The sequence below is a fragment of the Lepus europaeus genome, chromosome 1 (genome assembly GCF_033115175.1).
Source record: "Lepus europaeus isolate LE1 chromosome 1, mLepTim1.pri, whole genome shotgun sequence".
In the NCBI taxonomy this organism is placed as follows: domain Eukaryota; kingdom Metazoa; phylum Chordata; class Mammalia; order Lagomorpha; family Leporidae; genus Lepus; species Lepus europaeus.
The window spans coordinates 140953492-140976270 of NC_084827.1; the positions used below are offsets into that span (position 1 = coordinate 140953492).

Consider the following 22779-nt stretch of genomic DNA (forward strand, 5'->3'; position numbering starts at 1 on the left):
CTCTCTGACTGGTTCCTTAGCTCCAGTTCTGGAGGGTTCTGAGCAGAGGAGAGTATGATCTGAGTTCCACCATTCTGACAGCCCTACTGGGAGCACAGTGTAGGGGCCAAGGTCGGATGAGGGAGCAGCAGTCAGAGGCCACTGTGATAATCCACGTGGTGTTGTGCTCAGGAAGCAGAAAGTGCAAAGGGGAGCCAACAAGGTTATGTAGTATTAGTACATAATATGTACTAAAAACCACAAGTTTAAAGGAATGACTTCTTTCAAGGAAGTTTTTAAGGAAATGAGATCCTAATATTTTCTTTCCCAGATTCAAACTCAATAAACCATCCTGCTAACCCTTGGGATTCAGGCTTCAGCCACTTTTGAAGGACATCATTTAACAAGAACTGGTGGGTTGATTTGCCCCAGGTGACGCGAATTTCCACCTGGCTTTCCATCCCTACACTCCTCCTCTGCTTGCTTTCCAGTCTTGCTCTTCAGCCTGACAATCTGAGGTCACAACACAAGCCTCCTCTGGAGACTGAGCCCTGCCCACACACACAGGGGCTGGGGACCGCATGTGGGAGTTTTCCTTCCTCCTTGAGGACGTCTGTGGCCCCTGTGCCAAAGGGACCAAGGTCTGGGCCAGCAGCTAGGAAAGAGATTTGTTAAATCCAGCGATTAGTGTGGAGTCCAATGAAACAGGATTTTGCCTGGGAGATCCCGAGGTGCTTGCTAAAACAGCACCTCTGACAAAGGCCAAGCCAGGGCCTAGCTCACTGCAACTCACAGGAGACCTGCATAGAGTCTACAAGGGTGGGCCCCATTGTCCTTCAAGTTCAAGAAGATTTCCAAGAACAGCTCGAGGGGTTCTGGTCCTGGCAACCAGGCTCCTGCAGATGCCAGAAGACTACCTCATTGGGAAAAGGACTCCCGACCCTTAGGCAGAATTCAGAATGTGTTTACAGGCATGGGAAATGTTAAATCTGTCACCACCCCACTGGAGGCAATCAGAAATGCATGGAAAGCAGACAGTTTTTGAAAAATAAGATTCCATAAGGTGAGAAGAGACTGACACAGAGCTATGTGAGGTTCTGTTTTGTTTGTTGTTGTTGTTGTTGTTGTTTAGATTTTATTTATTTATTTGAGAGCTAGAGTTATAGACAGGAGAGAGACAGAGAGAAAGGTCTGTCTGCTGGTTCACTCCCCAAATGACTGCAATGGCCAGAGCTGGGCCGATCCAAAGCCAGAAGACAAGAGCTTCTCCTGGGTCTCCAATGTAGGTGCAGGGGCCCAAGCACTTGGCCCATCTTTTACTGCTTTCCCAGGCTATAAGCAGAGAACCGGGTTGGAAGAGGAGCAGACATGACTGGAACTGGAGCCCATATGGGATGCTGGTGCTGCAGGTGGAGGCTTAGCCTACTGTGCCCCATTCTTAGAATCTTCGAGCCTGAAAGAACTCAGAGGATTCTCTGCTCATCCACCCCTTTTTCACAAAGAAACTAAAGCCAGCACTAGCCCAAAGCCACACAACTATAAGAAGAATCAAAAGTAAAATCCAGGTCTTCTGATCCCAAACCTAGTGCTATTTTTTTTTTTAAGATTTATTTATTTATTTGAAAGTCAGAGTTACACAGAGAGAGAAGGAGAGGCAGAGAGAGAGGTCTTCCACCTACTGATTCACTCTCCAAGTGGCTGCAGCGGCCAGAGCTGCACCGATCCAAAGCCAGGAGCTTCTCCAGGCCTCCCACGTGGCTGCAGGGGCCCAAGGACTTGGGCCACCTTCTATTGCCTTCCCAGCCATAGCAGAGAGCTGGTTCGGAAGTGGAGCAGCTGGGATGCGAACCGGGACCCATATGGGATGCCAGCACTGCAGGCTGCGGCTTTACCTCAGCACTGGCCCCCTGAGTGCTATTTTTAAAGAAAACTAAAGCAAAACAAAAATGCTTTAATATTCAGAGTTTTAGAGATAGGTTAGAATGGTTGTTAAATTTCCATCTGTAGGTCTTAGGTGTTTCTACAAATTCCTCTGATTTTGGTAGGAGTTTTGGAGGCTCCCTTGAAGCAAAATAATCATGTGGTATTAAAGACACAATGTTATACTGGGGGCTTAAGACTCACTGGGGATACATGAAAACCAGAAAATACAAGCAAGCATTGGCTTAGCAAAGCCTGAAAGAGTCCAAAGGTGGACAGCATTCTCATTTGCTTAGCCTAATTCATAGAGTACTAGACAAATTTTCAGTTTTCAGAAGAGCAGACAAGAAAGGACCCTCAGCCGGTACTGTGGTGTAACAGGTAAAGCCACCACCCACAGTGCAGGCATCCCCTATGGGTGCCAGTTGCTGTCCCAGACGCCCTATTTCTCATCCAGCTCCTTGCTGATGTGCCTGGGAAAGCAGCAGAAGGTAGCCCAAGTGCTTAGACCCCTGCAGCCACGTGGAAGACCCAGAAGACCTCCAGGCTCCTGGCATTGGATCGGCTCGGCTCCAGCAGCAGTTTCAGCCATTTGGGGAGTGAGCCAGCAAACGGATGATCTCTCTCTTTGTCTCTGCCTGTGCCTCTCTGTAACTTTGCCTTTCAAATAAATAAATAAAATCTTAAGAAAAGAAAAAGAAAACAAGGGCCCCTAAAACCTATGAAAGTCACAACAGAAAGCAAGGTTCACTGTTCATTCTAGCTCTTGGGCTACAAACCTTTTTTACAAACATGAACACTGACAACATCCTCCTCTCCCAATCTCTGAAAAAAAAAAAAAAGAGGAGGAGGCAAATAAGACACTGGTCAATGAGGCAGAATAAGAACCAGTTCCTAAATCATCAATGTTGGTTCGAGCCCTCTCCTGAAACTTGAAGTTGACTGTTTTACCTGGAGAGCCCGATTGGAGCTCATGTGCAAATACACCCTTGACAGCCACATCTGTAAGAAAGTCTGTAACTTGGGGCAGACATTTGGTGCAGCAATTCGGATGCCACTTGGGACACCTACATCTCATGATTCAAGTCCTCAGCGCCCTCACTTCCAATCCAAGCTTCTTGCGAATGGTCATCCCAGGAAGCAGCAGGTGAGAGCTCAAGTGGCTGGGTCCCTGTCACCCATGTGGGAGACCCGGGTTGAGTTCTGGGCTTGCAGCTTTGGCCTGGCCCAGTCCTGGCTGTTGCAGTTATTTGGGTAGTGAACCAGTGAATGGAAGATCTCTACTTCTCTTCCTTTCAAATAAAGTGAAAATAAAATGGAAAGTCTATAACTTGAACTTCCAAAAAAGGGACTGAGTCAAAGGAAGGAGGGAACAGAGCTGAGGCTCCATAAGGCATCCAATCCAACCTCATTTTACCTGAGGGGGCCGGTGCTGTGGCATAGTGGGTTAATGCCCTGACCTAAAGCACAGGCATCCCATGTGGGCGCCAGTTCGAGACCTGGCTGCTCCACTTCCGATCCAGCTCTCTGCTATGGCCTGGAAAAGCAGTAGAAGATGGCCCAAGTGCTTGGGCCCCTGCACCTGTGTGGGAGACCCGGAAGAAGCTCCTGGCTCCTGGCTTTGGATCGGCGCAGCTCCAGCTGTTGCAGCCATCTGGGGAGTGAACCAGTGGATGGAAGACCTTTCTCTTTCTCTGCCTCTCCTCTCTCTGTGTAACTCTGACTTTAAAATAAATAAATAAATCTTTTTTAAAAAATGGACCTGAATCCCACAGGGGTTAATCTGACCTGCCAAAGGCTGGCTAATACACAACATATGCCATGTTAATAATCAGTCAGCACACTTTTTCCCCATCCTTGACTGAGAGTCAGAATATTTCTACCAGATTACTCCTATAACCCCTGCACCAACTGACCCAAACTGATACATGGATGGAAGCCATTTTCCAAGTCTGGAACTGCACAGGGTCATAAAACATTCTTTGTAAAACGTGCTGCAGTGTAGACCTGACTCAAAAGAAAATGACAATTCAAACTAGTTCACTGCCCCTGTCAAGCCTGAGGTGAACAAATATAGAATCCATATTGTATGACCACATATCCAGGTGTACCTGGCCAGTCCTGGTTCACACATATTTCCTAGCTTAATATTTAGTAGTGCTCCCCATAATTCTCCAAAGTGTCCCAGTTTGGTTAAAAATGATATGGTTATCCTAATTCTATATAACTCTTAATGATCTACAAGTATCTGTAAATGTGCTTTTGTTTGTTTTACTACATGATGTCTCAGGGGAAAAAAATCCACGGAGTCACTAACAATTTTCTCACACAAAGAGTCTTTCAAATAATACTACACTCAAACAATCTTCGAAAGGGCCTTAGGGAACATTATTTCAGCCAACTTTTTTTTAACTATGGAGCTTCAGTACGGAATTTTCTTTCTTTCTTTCTTTCTTTTTTTTTTTTTTATATAAATTCTCCCACTAATACTCTGGATCTTGTGTGCTTTTTTTTTTTTCAATACGGAATTTTCTTTGGAGGAAATGAACAAAAAGTGCCACCAATTAAACTAGCTTTAAAATCTCAGGACTACTAGATTTCTGTAGCTCTTGCCTATTTTGAAGTGGTTTCAGGTTATACTTCAGCCTATAAAAATTCACATAAAATTGTTGAAATGTAAATTTTTGTCAAAGAATACTTCAGCCCTGGCCCTGATATGAGTATTTGTACCTTTTTAGTTATATTTGCTCTCTGCAAGTAAAAGTTGAAATCTTTAAAAGAAAATATCAACCAATCCAAGGTTAAACCTTGGGAGCTGATGTCAGAGTGTGCTAGAGCATCCAATCACACATTTAAGAGAAGCTTGAGTTTATTTGGAAAAGTCGCTGGACTGGAGAACACAGATATCAGCTGTGTGTGCAGGTGAAAGAGAGTGATATCAACACATGGAAAGTTTAAAAAATGTATTTGACAACACAGACAGAAAACTAGAGGGAAATACATCAAAATGTCAAGAGTGGTTATCTCCTCCAAGCACAGAGACTTCAGATGGTCTTAACTATTTTTCTTTTTGCTTGTCTAGCTTTCTGGTTGCACTGTAATGATTGTAGTTTACGTGTTCTATAACAAATATTCAAAAAAAAAAAAACTCCCCAAGGTACCAACACATCATTCCCGAGGAAGGGGAGGTGGAGAGGTTGCAGGGCCAGGCAGAAGCATCGAAATGGTCCCTTCCTCTGACAAAAGTGGGTCTGGCCCCCAGAGGCAGGAGGAGTGCCGGGAATGCTGTGCATCCAATGGCTCCCCAGTAAGAGCAGGCAGCCATTAGTCCTGCGGCTGCACTGCCCTTTCAACTATGAAAAGTATAGCCTTGTGGTCAGAGCCCCACCTGTGCAATCAGATTGCCAGGGTAGACACTGTGCTGGGTCACTTGCTGGGCGTGTGACCTCAAAGAAGTCAATTAGCCTCTCCATTCTGTTTTCTCATCTATAAAATAGGAATCACACCACCACCTACCTCCCGGTGTGAGTAGGAGGATTAAGAGAGATGATTCACAGCAAGGGCCAACATTCAATGAGAGCACAAAAATACAAGCCACTATTAGGTGTGTGCCATGAAATCTCAGCTCCCAAGTACACTCCCAAAGCCATGCAACTGGGCCCCAAAACAACCAGAAAAAGGTCCAAAGAATAAAGGCTTTCTTTTCCCTTCTCTGCTGAAGGCAGGACTACAGCACAGTGTTTGCTTTAACACCAGTGCTCTAGAGAGCAATGGGAGGACAATCCAATAAAATAACGTGACGTGTCCCAAGGCCCCACACCGTGGGCTAGAAATCCTGCTTTCAAAGCTGCAGAAGCTCTCGCTTCTTGCCACTGCCACAGAGGCCAGCCAATGCTTTTGGCAAGGAGGTAGGTGACTGAAGTGTGAGCTAGGACTTGGCAAGGAGACACAAAGCCAGAAGGCCTCCAGGCAGGAAGCCCCAGAAGAGCCACCTGCTAAAAGAGTTTGTCTACAGGCAGCCTTAGAGATGGCGGTGACGCTCGGCAGCCAGGAGGAGAATCAGGTAAGAACAGTGGACGTTTCAACTACCCAACAGGACTTAGCCACCCTGGTGTTTTGGGACTGTGAGAAAAAAAAAATTTGGTGGAAAGAGATATGATCACACCCTTAAAACAAATCGCTGTAATGCCTTAATTCTATGACAGAAAGAACATTTCAAAGAGGTTCAATATCAGGGCCGGCACTGTGGCATAGCAGGTAAGGCTGCCATCTGTGGCGCCTGCATCCCATATGGGCACTGGTTCAAGTCCCAATTGCTCCACTTCGGACCCAGCTCCCTGCTAATGCACCTGGGAAAACAGTGGAAGATGGCCCAAGACCGTGGGCCCCTGCACCTGCATGGAAGATCCTAAAGTAGCTCCTGGCTCCTGGCTTTGGTCTGGCCCAGTCCTGGCCATTGCAGCCATCTGAGGAGTGATCCAGTGGATGGAAGATCTCTTTGTCTCTCCCTCTCTTCTGTAGCTTAACTTTTCCAATAAATAAATAAATCTGTAATTTTTTAAAAACAATTATCAAGCCAAATTACAAAAGGTTCATGGCTATCTTGAACCAAAATGCATTACATTTGTATGTAAGCAATTTTTCTTTCCTAAACTTAAAATTATCTCACTTTTCCAAAGATATAAATATACCTAATGTCCATCTGCGAGAAAATAATTACATTGCTAGATTAATTACATAGTTGAGTGTGTTCTATGCTAAAGGATGTATAATCAGGTCCTCCCAGTTTGCCTTGAATTTTCCCAGTTTTAGCACCAAACAGTGGGAAACACATCAGTCCTGGGCAAAGTAGGATGGCTGGTCCCCTTACACAGCAAGTAAAATTCTGTGCATTGTCTGAAGGGGAAAACAGAAGAGACAGGCTTAGAAATGCAGAAGTGCTAAATGCCAAGTTTGTTTGTAGCAATAGTTCCCAGTTCCTTTTCATAGTTACAAAAAAAAAAAAAAAAAAAAGACTAAAAACCACACTGGCCTCTCCCTTCCCCCCTTCCCCCTTCCATTTTACCCTCCCCAAAACAGAATTTAGGAAAAGGCATTTTCCTTCTCTTGTATGACTTAGAGGCCACTGCATGATTGACTGCTGAAGTGACAACGGCCACCAGCTAGCAAACCCCCGCACCCGCCTTTAGCAGGACAGAAGGAATGTGACTGTCGTCTCTTCCTTGAACCACACTGGAAGACTAACCAAAACAAGTCCTGGTTCAGATTATCAACAGCAAGGATGTGTCTTCAAACGAGAAATCTTAGAGCCATAGCAAAAGTCAAGACCTGTCTCACAAAGAGGGCTTGCTGCAGGTGAGCAGGGGAGGGAGGGGGTGAAGAGGTGACTGCTCTACCAGAACTGAGACCTAGAGGCTCCACTCCTGGGAGCCTGAGGCAGGATTCCAGACAGGGGGCTCCCTACTCCCCAGGATGGAGCAAACTCTTCTGGAGGGGCTCAAGCAAAGGGTTTTTAAGTGAGTTGATGAGGCTAAGAGCCAGCTTCTAAGAATTGAGAGTCACAGACACAAGAGGTAAGGCTATATAAGGCAAGAAAAGACCACACACTTCCTGGACCTAAAGAAACCAGCGCTGCTCCCCTCCCCACCCCACCCACCCCACCCCTGCTCCCCACCCAGTCTCCCTCTGGTTTTGCCCCAAGACAGCCTGGCAATGTTTAGATGTTCTTCAATCTTAGAGCTTTTTGGTTTTTTTTTTTTCCCCCACATATCAGAAGATGAAAACACATGCAGGTTGGGCAACTCTTTGTTTCTCTCCATGGTAATGCTGGTTTGTTGAGGGAAGGAAGGAGATGTATTTAGAAACATTCTACAAGACAAACAACTTTGAAAACCCTACTCGGCTAAGCCCTGAAGAACAACTTCCTTTCTAAGACCAAGGAACGCACTTGTCAACAGGGCTGATCTTGATCTGGGAAGGGATGCCTTCTAGTAAGCCTTACAACACATCCAGAGAGAACAGGGAGGTTTCTTTCTCCATTGAGCAGAAAGCACAGAGCCTGGAAAGCAAGAGCCAGGAGCCCCAGCTCCCCGGCTATGGCCGCGGCCCCTGAGGAAGACTGGCTTCACATCTCCGGATCTGGTTCTTCATTCGGAAATCGAAAGACTGGGTGGGGCCAGGTCATTTTGTGTGTGCATCCTTACATCTCATAAGTTCTAGGTGAAACTCTTTCCTCTAGGAGACAATAACGCCTGTGAGAAACAGAACAGCTCTTTGTACTCTGAAGATGCAAGAATTCAGACAAGTATAATAACTTGTACCAGCCACGAGGACAGCACTGAGGCTTACTGAATTGGTGAGATTTGAAACAAGCCAATGTCTTAACAGTTGGCGAAGTGTGTGACCAAAAGGTGGAGGAGAGCCTAATAGCAACTTACAGACACTTCTAAACGCACAGGAACCAATGAAAACAAGTAGATGTACCACAATCACCAGCTGCTCTTCCTGCTAATCTTAACAAGAACATGAATTTTAACTCGGTGGTCACCCTCCCATTCCCCGCCCCCCCCCCCCAACACACACACACACACACACACACGTCTCAGGGGAAAACATCTGAAAATCTGGTTCTCAAAGGCAGAACGAATCATTGTGATAATCGATTGCATTTCGGTTGCATCTTGTTTGCGTGGATACTAACGAAGCAACGAGGCTCCACGTGCAACCTGAAGTTGGCGATGTTTAGCACCAAGGGCCGGCACGTTTGACCAGAGTGTCCAAGTCAAGACCGCCTCCCCGCCCCCCAGGGCCCCCAAAGCAAGGTTCATTTCACTACGCATGAATCCCCGGGGGTAGGGGACGGCAGCTTCCTTTCTTTAGTGTAAAGAGCTGCCGACTGGGGTCACGTAAGTTGTCTGGACGCCTGTGGGAGCCGACGTCCTAAGGGCAGCAGAGTCCGGAATGCAACACCCCGCAGCAAACACTGCCAGTGCGATTCGGCGAAGAACCCCGTCCGTGCAAGCCGCGGCTCCAGAGCTGCCCTGCGCGACGCCTCGGCCGGGAAAGCAACAAAGCTGATGGGCACTGGCAGAGGGCAGCTCCGCCTGCGAGGGGAGCCTCCGACCCCACTACACCTCCGGCTCAGACAGCCCGGAGCGCCAGCGCTAGCTCCCCATCGCGGTCCGCGCACCCAGCGCCGGGGCTCCTAAGAGGAAGTCAGGAGGTCCCATCAAACGGATAAAGGCAGCGGTCTCGGCTCGACTCCCGCCTGCCTCCGGGAGGGGGTCCCAGCTGAGACCCCTTCCCGCTCGCGACCCCCCCCTTCCCCCGGCCGGCGCCCACGCCGGAGAGCGCGCTCCCAGCCTGCGGGGCACCCCGAGCTCCCCTCCCCCTGCCAGCCTGGCCCGCGCGCGGCGCTCCCCGCACATCCGCGCCCCGGCGCTCGCGGGCCCTCGAGCCGAGCGCGCAGTTCCGACGGCCCAGGGCGGGGACGGCGCGGCGGGGGCGAGCGGCGGCCGCCGTCGCCGCCTCAGGAGGCACCGGCGGCGGCACACACTCCGCCCCTCGCCGCGAGTAAACAGCCCGCGGGCGCGCCCCGCGCCGCGCCCCCGTCCCGCAGCTCCGCGCCGCCCCGCGCCCGCGCGTCCCGCCCGCCGGCGCCGCCGCCCCCCTACCTGGTCGGTGAGTTTGAGCACTGCCATTCTTCCGCCCCTTGGCGCGCGCACGCCGGCAGGTCCCCGGCCCGCAGATGTCACCCCGGGAGCCGGGGAAGCGGAAGGGACTGCCAGGGGAAGGGGGAATCTGGCTCCCCAATTTGACAGCCCTCCCCCGGCTCCTCCCCCGCCGCCGCCCCCTCGCGCCGAGAGGCTGACACTGGCTAGTGGGGCTCGCCGCCGAGCCCGCCCGCCTTTGCACAGGAAGTGCCGGCTGCTGCCAGCCGGGCCGCCACTGACATCACTGCGCGCTGGCTTGCTCGCCGCCGCGCCGCCCGGGCCGACGCTGCCTCCTGCCGCCTGCAGCGGCGCCTCGCAGCCCGCGGCCGCGCGCTGGGGCCGGGCTGCCGCCTGCTCTCCGCACCTGCACCCCGAGCGCCGGCGAGCGGGCCCCCGCGCCGCCCCGGCTTGCTGCGGGGCCTGCCCGGAGAGTCGCACACGCGCGCAGCCCAGGGCCCAGCCCGTGCCCGCACACCCCGCGGGGCGAGACGGGCTGCCACTCACGCGCCCCCACGTTGGCCTGGGAGACTGGGTCCCGCCGCCCTCCCGGAGCCGTTTTCCCCGACCCCGACCTCGGGCCTCCATGGTGGTTCTCCTCGGCCAGGGACCACCAGCCCCGCGCTTTCTTTGTCTGGTGCGGGGAGGCCCTGGACACCCTAGGGTTCCTCGGCGAGTGTTTCTCTGGAGCTGGGGGCCAGGGATCCTGGCCTTGCCTTTCCCCTTGTTCTGCGGCCACCTTCCAGCCAAGCTCGCTCTGACTCAAATCCAGACGGCCTGGGTTTGGGTTTTGCGGGTAGACACGGAGAAGAGCTGTTGAGGGAAACCACGTAGTCTCCCACCAGTTACAGCTGGCGAACAGCGTGGGCTACGATGGGAATATTCATGATCTCAGTTAAGTGTTGGTACTTCTGGGATTCGGAACAAACGAGTATTCATTCAACTACTAAGTACTGAGTGCCTTCCTGGTACCAGGCACTGGCTGGCCGGAGAGAAACAGGGAGCAGAAACAGACGAGACGCCCACTCCGGGCTCTGACAGGAACCACACAGTCACTGCTAAGAAGGGTAATTACAAACCGAGATAAGGGATCGCTGGCGGGGGTGGTGGGCGTGGAGAATGTTGCTGAAGTGGGTGAGTGGGTGAGGGCAGCTCCCCTGAGAAAGGGACAGGAGCTGACGTCCAGAGAACGAGGAAGCCCTGAGAGAGGGAATGCCCCCCACGCGGCCCCAGATGCCCCTGCTGGCCATAGATAAGGGCAAGGTATCAAACCCTACACCCAGCCTTCTTGCACAAACCAAACGTGAGTTCCTTCCACTTTCAGCGCCTATGGGATGAGTATGCGTGAGAAAGGAGAGGTGGCAGTGGTAGCAGTGGCTTAGCATCTGCATTTATCACCAGCCACCCGGGTTGGGGAAGCCGCTGAATCCCAAAGTTAGTTTTGTAGATTGTGGTTCAGATCATGCAGACAAAGGGAACAAGGATGTAGGCTCCTGACTCCCACGCGGGTACTACTGCAGTTACTTCCACACCAGTAAGGCACAGGAGGAAAAAAAAAAAAAACCTCTCCAAGTCCCACTCAATCCCAAAACAGATCGCTTTTGTTACACCTCTGGGGCAGTTCTTCGCTGCTCTAGTGTGTGTTGACTAATATCACCTTGCAAGGCTTTGCACGTAAACGGCTAAAGGCACTGAATTCTGCACATGAATACAGCGGTGTCTCCAGATGGTAACAAATGATTTGATTTGGAGGATGCACTCAACATCTCCCTTACTTCACCATGGATAGGCCTGCACATAGTTCTTAAGGCCAGATTTGAAGGCAGAGGGAGCAGTTCTCATGCATCAGACTTTGACTATTCTAAGATTTATTTGAAAGGCAGAGTTAGGGAGAGAGAGGGAGAGGCAGAGGTCCATCTGCTGGTTCCCTCACCAGATCGCCACAACAGCCGGAGTTGGGCCTGTCTGAAGCCAGGAGCTTCATCTGGGTTTCCCACGGGGATACAGGGGCCCAAGCACTTGGGCCTTCCACTGCTTTGCCCGGTGCGTTATCAGGGAGCTGGGGCAGAAGTGGAGAAACCAGGACTCACCCAAACTGGCACCCATATGGGATGCTGCACTGTAGAAGGTGGCTTAATTCACTATGCCACCATGTTGGCCCTGAAATGCAAATCATAGATACTATTACTACCTGTACTAAATTTTTTAATGAATATAATGTCCTAATTGTATAATAATGGAAAAAGAAAATGAAAGCAATGTATAATTAATACATATTCTTGGCAGAAGATAGATAGCATCCAGCTGTTTTATAAGGAGACAGAGCAGCCAGAGGGCTCTGCGCTCTGTAGCGGTGCTGCTTGGCCTGCTGGTGTGTTGCAGGCTGCTGGTGTCGCTGAAGAGAACAGAGAACGGCAGGTAGGCTCAGGATTTCCCATCGGGATCACCCCAACGGTGAGTGCTGCCAGGGACTCTCACCCACGAGAGAGCATTCAGCCTCCCCACTTGACAGTCTTGGATCTAGCAATTGGTAGATGGCAGAGTGGGGGAATGAAGAGAGAAAACAAAAGCTCTTGAGACTTATGGGGTGCAGGAAAGAAAGAACATAAAATCGTCTGTCACAGGAGATCACAAAACAACATCTCACTTCCAAACGGGAAGAAGGCAAGAACTGAAGTCTTAGTATCAGCAAAGTACGGACAGTAAATTAGCAGGAAGATCGGCGACATTGTGGACTTGGCTCCAGTGAGGTGGAAGATCCAGATGGCGAAGGTGAGATGGCTGGAGGTGATGATGATGATGATGATGATGATGATGATGATGATTCACCTGATCCTGAAAGTCCAAATGACCCTGAAAGTGCTGCAGAGAAAGAATCTGCTGAAGATCTCCAAGCTACTGAGCACTGATGAAGTGGAAGATCCAAAACACAAAAAGGATGCAAAGAGCAATTATAAAATGATATTTGTCATAACTCCCAAACACTTAGTCTTTGTATTAAAAGTAAGCCCCGGGACCAACGCTGTGGCGCAGCAGGTTAAAGCCCTGGCCTGAAGTGCTGACATCACATATGGGCGCCGGTTCTAGACCCAGCTGCTCCTCTTCTGATCCAGCTCTCTGCTATGGCCTGGTAAAGCAGTAGAAGATGGCCCAAGCCCTTGGGCCCCTGCATGGGATACCCAGAAGAAGCATCTGGCTCCTGGCTCCTGGCTTCAGATTGGCACAGCTCTGGCTGTTGCAGCCATCTGGGGAGTGAACCAGTGGGTGGAAGACCTCTCTCTTTGTCTCTACATCTCTCTATAACTCTTTCAAATAAATAAAATAAATCTTTTTTTTAAAAAAAGTAATCCTTATTGTTATAATGCACAGATCTTTTGTGTTAGTTTTTTTTTTAAAGATATATTTATTTATTTGAAAGGAAGAGTTACAGAGAGGCAGAGGGAGAGGGAGAGAGAGACAGAGAGGTCTTCCATCTGATGGCTCACTCCCCAATGGCCTCAACAGCCAGAGCTGCACTGATCCAAAGCCAGGAGCCAGGAGCTTCTTCGGGTCTTCCACACAGAAGGCAGAGACCCAAGGACTTGGGCCATCCTCCACTGCTTTCCCAGGCCATAGCAGAGAGCTGGATCAGAAGTGGAGCAACTAGAACCTGATCCCGCGTCCATATGGGATGCTAGCACTGTAGGCGGTGACTTTACCTGCTACACCCAGCGCCAGCCCCATATTATAATTTTTGAAAAGGCCCTTTTAAATAATTATGAAGAATTTTTGCTTTCAAATGCCATGGGTTACACTTTTATGGGCATGACTATGATCATTTTTATGAAGAGCAAGAGTTGTATAAAAAAATAAATAAATACCGTACTCAACTTCCTTTCATAGTAGCATCATCAGTGCTCTAATCTCCCCCCCCCTTCAAATGCAGTATCAGAGAGATAACCTTTTGTTTGTAGTAGTGCTTCCATCTTTTTTTATTTTATTTTTTGGTTCCTCATATTTTTCTCATTAAAAATTTTGTGAAACACATACTTTGCTATAGCAGAAATATTCATCATGGATATTTCTGCTGCCAGTCACAATCTAAATTAATGTTGGCAATAGATTAAGTACTTAATTTATTCTTACAGACTCAGCTCCTTTGGACCAAAGCAACATGAGAATAAGTACTTTCATACCTGTCAGAATGGAATTACAACTCACATATATTTGGAATACTAGGATCCCAAAGCAGTTTTTATATAATTTTGTTTTTGTTTTGTTTTGTTATGTTTTGTTTTACAGGCAGAGTGGACAGTGAGAGAGACAGAGAGAAAGGTCTTCCTTTGCCGTTGGTTCACCCCCCAATGGCTGCTGCGGCCGGCGCACTGCAGCCGGCACACCACGCTGATCCGAAGCCAGGAGCCAGGTGCTTCTCCTGGTCTCCCATGCGGGTGCAGGGCCCAAGGACTTGGGCCATCTCCACTGCACTCCCGGGCCACAGCAGAGAGCTGGCCTGGGAGAGGAGCAACCAGGACAGAATCCAGTGCCCGACCAGGATTAGAACCCCGGGGTGCCGGCGCCGCAGGCAGAGGATTAGCTTAGTGAGCCGTGGCGCCAGCCTATATAATTTCAATTACATTGTATATTGGGTTTTTGATAAAGTTTGGACACTTTTTTTTTTTTTTAAGATTTATTTGTTTATTTGAAAGGCAGAGTTACAGAGAGGCAGGGGGAAACAGAGGTCTTCCATCACTGGTTCACTTCCCAAATGGCCACAATGACCAGAACTGGGAAGATCTAAAGCCAGAAACCAGGAACTTCTTCAAGATCTCCCACGAGGGTGCAGGGGTTGCAGGCTTGACCTGCAAGGCCTGTGCACTACTGGGATGGTGGGACGACAGCATTCCTCAGCAAGAAGCATCGGAGACAAGTTTCCGTGAACATGTCCACTTTATTAACAAGCAAGCACATCTTTTAAAGGGCAGGCAGGAGAGACGTAACTAATTCAGGACAAACACTAATTCTACAAGAGAGAACCGACATTGGTACCGCTATGCTTCTCCAGTCAGCTTGAAGGTCACATAGCTAGGATAGCTTCCCAGTTGGTCCTAATGGGCCTGGGCCACATCAAGGAGCTGTTTACCTGATTGGCAATTACAGGGCCCTTTCACAAGGATCAGGGGTGAGGGAAAAGTGCCTGGGGCTCTCACCACCTGCCAGCAGTCAGGATGTGGGGTCCTTCCCTGGAGGCATGGTGTGCCACACCCTCTCAACCTCCTGCATTGGCAGGGCAGGCAGACTCCCCACCAGGTACAGAATCACCCACACAGGGGCACAAAGACTTGGGCCATCTTCTACTGCTTTCCCAGGCCATAGCAGAGAGCTGGAATGGAAGTGGAGCAGCCAGGATGAGAGATGCTGGCACTACAGGCGGCAGCTTTAGCCACTACACCACAGCGCCAGCCCCACATTTGGTCAATTTTTACAGAAGAAATTATTTATCTGATCATTTAGCCCTATCTATTTAGAAATATGTAAAGCTGGATTTTTTTTCTTAAGGTAAAATGTGACCAAAGTTCTTTTTCTCCATAAGGTCTAAATAAAGAGAAAATAGTTTCCCATTAAAAAAAAAAAGAAGGAGGAGACAAAGCAGTAAGAGGCTTGTACCTGTATGTAGAAGTTTAGTGGGAGCCAGCATCATGGCACACTGGGTTAAGCTGACTCCTGAGGTGCCAGAATTCCATATTGGCATTGATTCTGAGTCTTGGCTGCTCCACTTCCGATCCAGCTCTCTGCTAACGTGCCTGGGAAAGCGGCAGAAGATGCCCCAAGTACTTGGGCCCCTGCCACCCAAGATCTGGATAGAGTTCCAGGTTCCAGGCTTCAGTGGAGCCCAGGCCATTGCAGTCATTTGGGGAGTCGATTGCAGAATGAAAGATCTCTCTTCCTGGCTCTCTGGCTGTCCTTCTCTCTCTGTAACTCTGCCTTTCACATAAACATTTTTTTTAAATCTTTAAAAAGTCAACCTCTAAAAAAAAGTATTGTGAGAGAACTATAACTGCAGACCAATACGAATGTATAATATCAACAACTCAAAGATCAAGACTGGTGTTGTCATTTGTGACATAGTTTTGTGAGAGTCTGAACAACTTTTCATCAAGTTCCATTCAAAACAAAGAGCAAAGAATTGGGCTAACTTTATTGACATGGGTGCATTTACCAGAAAGTCTAGATTTAACGTGTTAACCTATGCACTGAAAGTGACTGACAGTTTGTGTACTTGATTAAATAAAACTCGCACACAGTCCCTTCAAATGGTGCTGGGAAAACTGGATTTCCACGTGCAGGAGTATGAAGCAGGACCCATACCTTACACCTTACATGAAAATCCATTCAAAATGGATTAAAGACCTACATCTATGACCTGATACCATCAAATTACTAGAGAACATTGGGGAAACCCTGCAAGACATTGGCAAAGGCAAAGAGTTCTTGGAAAAGATCCCAGAGGCACAGGGAGTCAAAGCCAAAATCAACAAATAGGATTACATCAAATTGAGAAGCTTCTGTACTGCAAAAGAAACATTCAAGGAAGTGAAGAGGCAACTGACAGAATGGGAGAAAATATTTGCAAATTATGCAGCTAATAAAGGATTAATAATCAGAGTATATAAAGAGATCAAGAAATTCCACAACAACAAAACCCAGTTAAGAAATGGGCCAAGGACTTAAACAGACATTTTTCAAAACAGGAAATCCAGATAGCCAACAGACACATGAAAAAAAAAATGCTCAGGATCACTAGCCATCAGGGAAATGCAAATAAAAACCACCATGAGGTTTCACCTCACCGCAGGTAGAATGGCTTTTATACAGAAATCAACAAACAACAAATGCTGGAAAGGACTTGGGGAAAAAGGTACCCTAATCCACTGTTGCTGGGAATGTAAACTGGTAAAACCACTATGGAAATCAGTTTGGAGATACCTCAGAAATCTGAATATAAACCTTCTATATGACTCAGCCATTCCCCTCCTAGGAATTTATCCAAGGGAAATGAAATCAGCAAATAAAAGAGGTATCTGCACACCCATGTTTACTGCTGCTCAGTTCACAATAGCAAAGACATGGAATCAACCTAAATGTCCATCAGCTGTAGACTGGTTAAATAAATTATAGGATATGGGGCTGGCACCATGGCACACTAGGTTAATCCTCCACCTGCAGGTCTGGCATCCCATATGGGCACCGGGTTCTAGTCCCGGTTGCTCCTCTTCCAGTCCAGCTCTCTGCTGTGGCCCGGGAAGGCAGTGGAGGATGGCCCAAGTGCTTGGGCCCTGCACCCGCGTGGGAGACCGGGAGGAAGCGCCTGGCTCCTGGCTTCGGATCAGCGCAGCACCAGCTGTAAAAGCCATTTGGGGAGCGAACCAATGGAAGGAAGACCTTTCTCTCTGTCTCTCTCTCACTGTCTGTAATTCTACCTGTCAATAAATAAAAAAAATTTTTAAATCTTAAATAAATTATGCAATGGAATACTACACAGCAATAAAAAATGAAATCCCATCATTAAGCTAGACCCAAAGGGACAAATATCACATGTTCTCCCTTATCTGTGATAACTAATAGAATACCTAAAAGGAAATCTGTAGAAGTGAAATTGACACTTTGAGAAGCAATGACTTGAACAGCCCTTGTCTTGACTATCAAGGAACAGGTTCTTTGTTTGTTTTCTCTTAATGGAGAATGGGAATGGGAATGGGAGAGGGAGGTGGAGTGGGAGTGGGGGTGGAAGGGCTGGTATGATGGGAAGAATCACTGTATTCCTAAAGTTGTACTTATGAAATTTGTACTCATTAAATAAATGGTTTCTTTTGAGGGAGGGGACTCACACACAACAGTGGTCTGTAAGCAATGAGCTCAAGATGCCAAAATGCCTCTGATGTAATGTAGAGAAAGAAACTCAAAGGCTTATGATGGCAGGAATACCAGGATGATTTTATAATGTGTAATCTATACAACCAACCCCATTATTACCTAACCCTGGGGGTGCCAGTGTCCACATCTCTGGGAGGTCTTTACCCTAAGGCTTAGTCAGGGGAGCACTAGGAAAGCTCTGGCTTAGCTGGATATTATGGAAGGAGATGCTTCCATTGAGGTGGATCCCTGATTTCTCTAATACTGGGGAATCTGAAATGGCAATGGACAAGTAGCATCAAGAAGTGGGTATATTTATTAAAATGGGCAGCAGGAGCAAAGTAGTTCTCAAAGGTCTTGACCTACAGGAATATTTGGAAGTGCCCTAAGTGGCCCTAGGAATGAAATGGGAAAACTTCTGGAATATCCCTTGATCTTTATAACAGGAAAACTTTCGTTCTCCTGCCTAAAACCTGATTTGAGCTATCAAATAAAAAGTTCTCTTCTCATCCAATTTCCATACCTAAGCCAGTTCACAGACACAGAGCACCTTGATTAAAAGGGAAGGTTTGCCCAGGTTCAGTCTCTGTTTCCACTCCTGATTCCAGCTTCCTGTACGCAGCAAGTGGTGGCTCAAGTGGTTGGATCTCTGCCATCCACATGGGAGACCTGGCTTCAGCCTGGCTCCTGGCTTCCACCTGGCCCAGTGCCAACTACTGCCAGCATTTGGAAACTGAACCAGCAGATGGAAACACTCTTTCTCTTAAATAGATAAAATTATGTATATTTACAGAATGGGAGGCTGATCCCCTTAAGGATAGATCTTGTAGCATTGCTATAAATATATACTACAAATCCTCATTCAAGCCTTCCCAAAAGGAACCTGATGTCATAGATTGTGTAACCATGTGCTGGGAAAAAGGATTTCAGGGATTGCTAGACATTGTATCTGAATCAATCCTAATCCCTAAGGATCCAAAATACCACTGGGTCCACCAACCTGAGTAGAGACTTAGAGTAGTCAGGTGATAAATTGAGTTTTCACCCAAATATAAATCACCATGGATCCCACACTTCTGCAGACCCACTTATGGTCAATTCTTGAATACATAATTAGAATAGACATATTCAAGAACTAGCAGAATCTCCACATCGCTCCTCGGGTCCACGGAGTGAAGACTATCGTGGCAGGAAGGACCAAGAGGAAACCTGTGGAATTTCCCCTTGCTACCAGACTAGAAAACCAAAGCAATGCCACAGCCCCGGAGTACGTAGAAATTAGTACTGCGGTAAAAGATGTGGCAGAGGCGGGGGCAGTGGCACTCTCACATCCCACTCACCTGTCTGCCTCTGCAGAAGGTAAGGTGGGTCTTAGAAAACAACTGTGAGATGTTGTAAACTTAGTCAGATGGCAGTGCCAGCTGCAATGGCCCTTCCATATGAGCTCTCTTTTATAGCAGCAAATAAACACAGCCCGCAGCACCTGGAATGCCTCTGCTTTATCTATTCCAATTTTCACCAAAGGTTGTTTTCTTTTACATGGCAAGATGACCATTTTTGCAGCCTCATCTATGGGATGTAAACCCTCTGCTGTAATCTGTCTGTAGTGATCTTGATCAGTGTCTTAAAGACAGTAGACTGATCGGACCTACTGAAGTAACAAACACTGTAGATGCCTTAATATGATACAGGTGAGACAGAGTGGGCTGTAAACCTCAAGAAAATTCACCATCGTAGTGAAGTTTCTGGGAGTCTAGTGATCTGGAAGATGCCCTCCAAGGAAAAAGACAAATTGCTGCACCTTGCACCATCTACTACCGAAAAGAGACACAATCCTAGTTGGGCCTCTTCGGATTTTAGAGACTTTATGTAGCTACAGTGGAGTGGAGTGCTGTGATCCATTTACCAAGAAACACATATGGTGGCATTTTTTTTTTTTTTTTTGGAATAATACAGGGGCTGGGGCTGGGGCTGTGGCATAGCAGGTTAAGCCTCTGCCTCCAGCACCGGCATTTCATATGGGTGCCAGTTCTAGTCCTGGCTGCTCTGTTTCTGATCCAGCTCTCTGCTATGGCCTGAGAAAGCAGTAGAAGATGGCCCAAGTACTTGGACCCCTGCACCTGTGTGGGAGACCTGGAAGAAGAGCCCAGCTCTGGCTATTACAGCCATTTGGGGAACAAATCAGAGTATGGAAGACCTCTCTCTGTGTCTGTGTCTCTCCCTCTCTCTCTCTCTCTCTGTAACTCTGCCTCTCAAATAAATAAATAAATATTAAAAAAAAATAGAAGAAAGATCTGTGGCAGGACCTATGAACCAGAGGAATTCAATGACATTTTAATTGTCTGTTGCAAACAGAGATGCTCTTTGGAGGTTTGGGTTCAACCTTGACTAAAAGAGCTACAATGCAGACTTCCATGGTTTTAGAGCAAACTGCACCCTTTTCGGCAGATGACTAGTCTTCATTTGATACAGTAGCTTCCTTGCTGAGTGAATTTGAATGGCTAGTGGTGAGACATCACGTGACCATGTAACCTCAGCTGCCCTTAACTTGACCTACCATCCTCAAGACTGGACATGCACAAGGACAGTCCTTCATCAGATGGAGTCTGTGTGAGAGTCTGGGCTTGAACACGTCCAGAAAGCACAAGCTGACTTAGCAGGTGGCTCAGGTGCCTTCAATCTTTGCAAGTACTCTTGGTTTATTGCCTCTGTGTCTTCAACCTCATGGGGAATTTCTGGTTTACAGACAGTCCTCCTAGATACACGCACAAGCTGTTTCACAATTACAATCCCCATGAGGAATGCCCCTGATGAGTGTCCTGAAGGGAAATTTTCTCAGTACCAGTAATTTCCAGCAATTCACTGTGTACATATAAACACGTTCATAGGAAATTATTGATGGTTTTTGCTAAATGGTAAGCAAATTGGAAAAAAATGGATAAATTTGTGAAAAGCAGGTCTGAGGAAGAGATATATGGATGCATCTTCCAGAATGGACACAAGTAAGAGGATTTTGTGTCCTCATTATGTGAATGCTCACCATAGGACATCCACTCAGAGAATAATTTCAATAATAAGGGGGCTGGTGCTGTGGCATAGTGGATTAAGCCTCTGCCTGCAGTGCCAGCCTCCTATGTGGGTGCCAGTTTTTGTCCCAGTTGCTCCACTTCTGATCCAGCTCCCTGCTGATGGCCTGGAAAAGCAGTGGAAAATGGCCCAAGTCCTTAGGCCCCTGCACCCATGTAAATGACCCAGAGGAGGCTCCTGGCTCCTGGCTTCAGATCAGCCCAGCTCCAACCATTGCAGCCATTTGGGGAGTGAACCAGCAGATGCAAGACCTCTCTCTCTCTCTCTCTCTGTCTCTCCCTCTCTGTAACTCTGCCTCTCAAATAAATAAATCTTAAAAAAGAATAAGGAAAGTGTACATTTGGTAGAGTTGGTCTCTTTCTCCACCTACCACAATGCTAGCTAAGTAGCCATGGAGTCAGGAATAAAGGCAGTGCATGGGCTGAACATCATAAGCTTCCCCACTTTAAGATCTCTCTCTCTCTCCCCCCCACCCCCAACTCTTTCAAATAAATAAATCTTAAAAAAGAAAAAAAAGACTGATACCTGCCAATATCAGAGATCCCCCACTGAGCTCAAATAGGGCACCATGGTATAAGAGTAGAAAGCCACCTGGTGGCAAATTGATTATATTGCCCTTCCATCGTGAAGAGCAAAGTTATTTACCTTCACTGTAGTAGACACAAGTTGTGGATATGGATTTTCTTTCTGTGTCCATGATGTTGCTGACAGTACTGTTATCTATGAACTTACATTATACTGTATGATGTTCAAGTTTCCAAGGAACTTATTTCAAAGAGAAATACATTCGGCAGTGGAGTCACACAAATGGAATATACCAGTCTTATCAGACACCTCACCAGCCAGGTGCAGCTGACCTGGAAGAATGATTGAGTGACCTACTGAAGACTGAGTTCCACTCAAACTAGAAAATTGTGCACTGGAGTTCTCTCTTATGGAATATAGAATGTACTTTAAGTCAGCATCCAATACACAGGCCCAAGAATCAAGGTTAGAGGCAACAGTCTACTGACACAGATTTGTTTCCAAATCTGAGCTCTGCTGGCTTGGAGGTGTTACTTCCCATGGAGGGAGATTTCTACCAGGGATCACAATCATGGTTTCATTGAGACTGGTTGCCTGGTCACTTTGGGCTCCTTGTGCTATGGAAACAACAAAGAAAGGGCTACTGTTCTGGCCGAGGTGACCGATTCTAATTACCAAGAGGAAATTGCTTTGCTGCTTACAGAGTGAGGACAAGGAGGGTTATGGGAGTAGGGAGGAATGTCTTCTGGACTTTGAGGTATCTCTCAGCTCTTCCATGTCCTGTAAAAAGTTTAATTTTTCTAAAATAATTTTAAAAATGGATTCAGACCACTCAAGGGTGAAGACATAGGCTACCAGGAAAACGGCCTCTCTCCCAGGCTTTCAATTTGGATAAATCTAGCATTTTCCCGTTGTTCCCCAGCCCTACTGGTGATCATTGTTTCTTAAAGTTATTATCTCTGTGCTCCCTTTGTGCTTTTTCATCCCTCCAGCACCTGTTCAAGCAATTCACCATACAAATTATTTCTGTTAAAATAAAGTGGTTTTCCTGACCGGATTCTAACACAACATAATTACATTCATAGAACAAGAAAAGTCACTGAATATTAAAACTGTTTAAGACAAAAAAAAATCAGTGTACTTGGGGATGGCACTGTGGCAATAGTAGGCTAAGCCTCTGCCTGCGGCACTGGCATCCCATATGGGTGTCAGTTTATGTCCTGGCTGCTCCACTTCCGAGCCAGCTCTCTGCTATGGCCTGGGAAAGCAGTGGAAGATGGCCCAAGTGCTTAGAGCTATGCACCCATGTGGAAGACCCAGAAGAAACTCCTGGCTCCTGGCTTCAGATCTGCCCAGATCCAGCCATTTTGGGGAGTGAACCAGCAGATGAAAGATCTTTTTCTCTGTCTCCCCTTCTCTCTCTAACTCTGCCTCTCAAATAAATAAATAAATCTTTTAAAAATAGTATACTTATATGCAAAATTAATTAAGTTCTAAGTTCTATGATAGTAATGAATATGTTTTCTATGTACATGAATATCCACTGGGGCCGGCACCATGGCTTATTTGGTTAATCCTCTGCCTGCAACGGGCACCAGGTTCTAGTCCCGGTTGCTCCTCTTCCAGTCCAGCTCTCTGCTGTGGCCCAGGAGTGCAGTGGAGGATG

At 47.5% G+C, this 22779-nt stretch overlaps 1 protein-coding gene and 1 pseudogene across 8 annotated transcripts in view; one reads left to right on the top strand and one right to left on the bottom strand.

Moving 5' to 3' along the window:
- ANKRD44 (ankyrin repeat domain 44) overlaps window positions 1-9703 on the bottom strand; it is a 360603-nt gene extending 350900 nt beyond the window's left edge. For all 8 annotated transcript variants that reach the window (XR_009865792.1, XM_062189505.1, XM_062189491.1 and 5 more), the window contains exon 1: window positions 9573-9703. Coding sequence is in view for 7 of the 8 variants with exons in the window: in XM_062189505.1 (XP_062045489.1) it covers window positions 9573-9599 (27 nt within the window). In the remaining variant the exon portion in view is untranslated. The remainder of the gene's footprint in view (window positions 1-9572) is intronic.
- Window positions 9704-10481: 778 nt separating this feature from the next.
- Window positions 10482-22779, top strand: part of LOC133763280 (small acidic protein-like) — a 56605-nt pseudogene continuing 44307 nt past the window's right edge.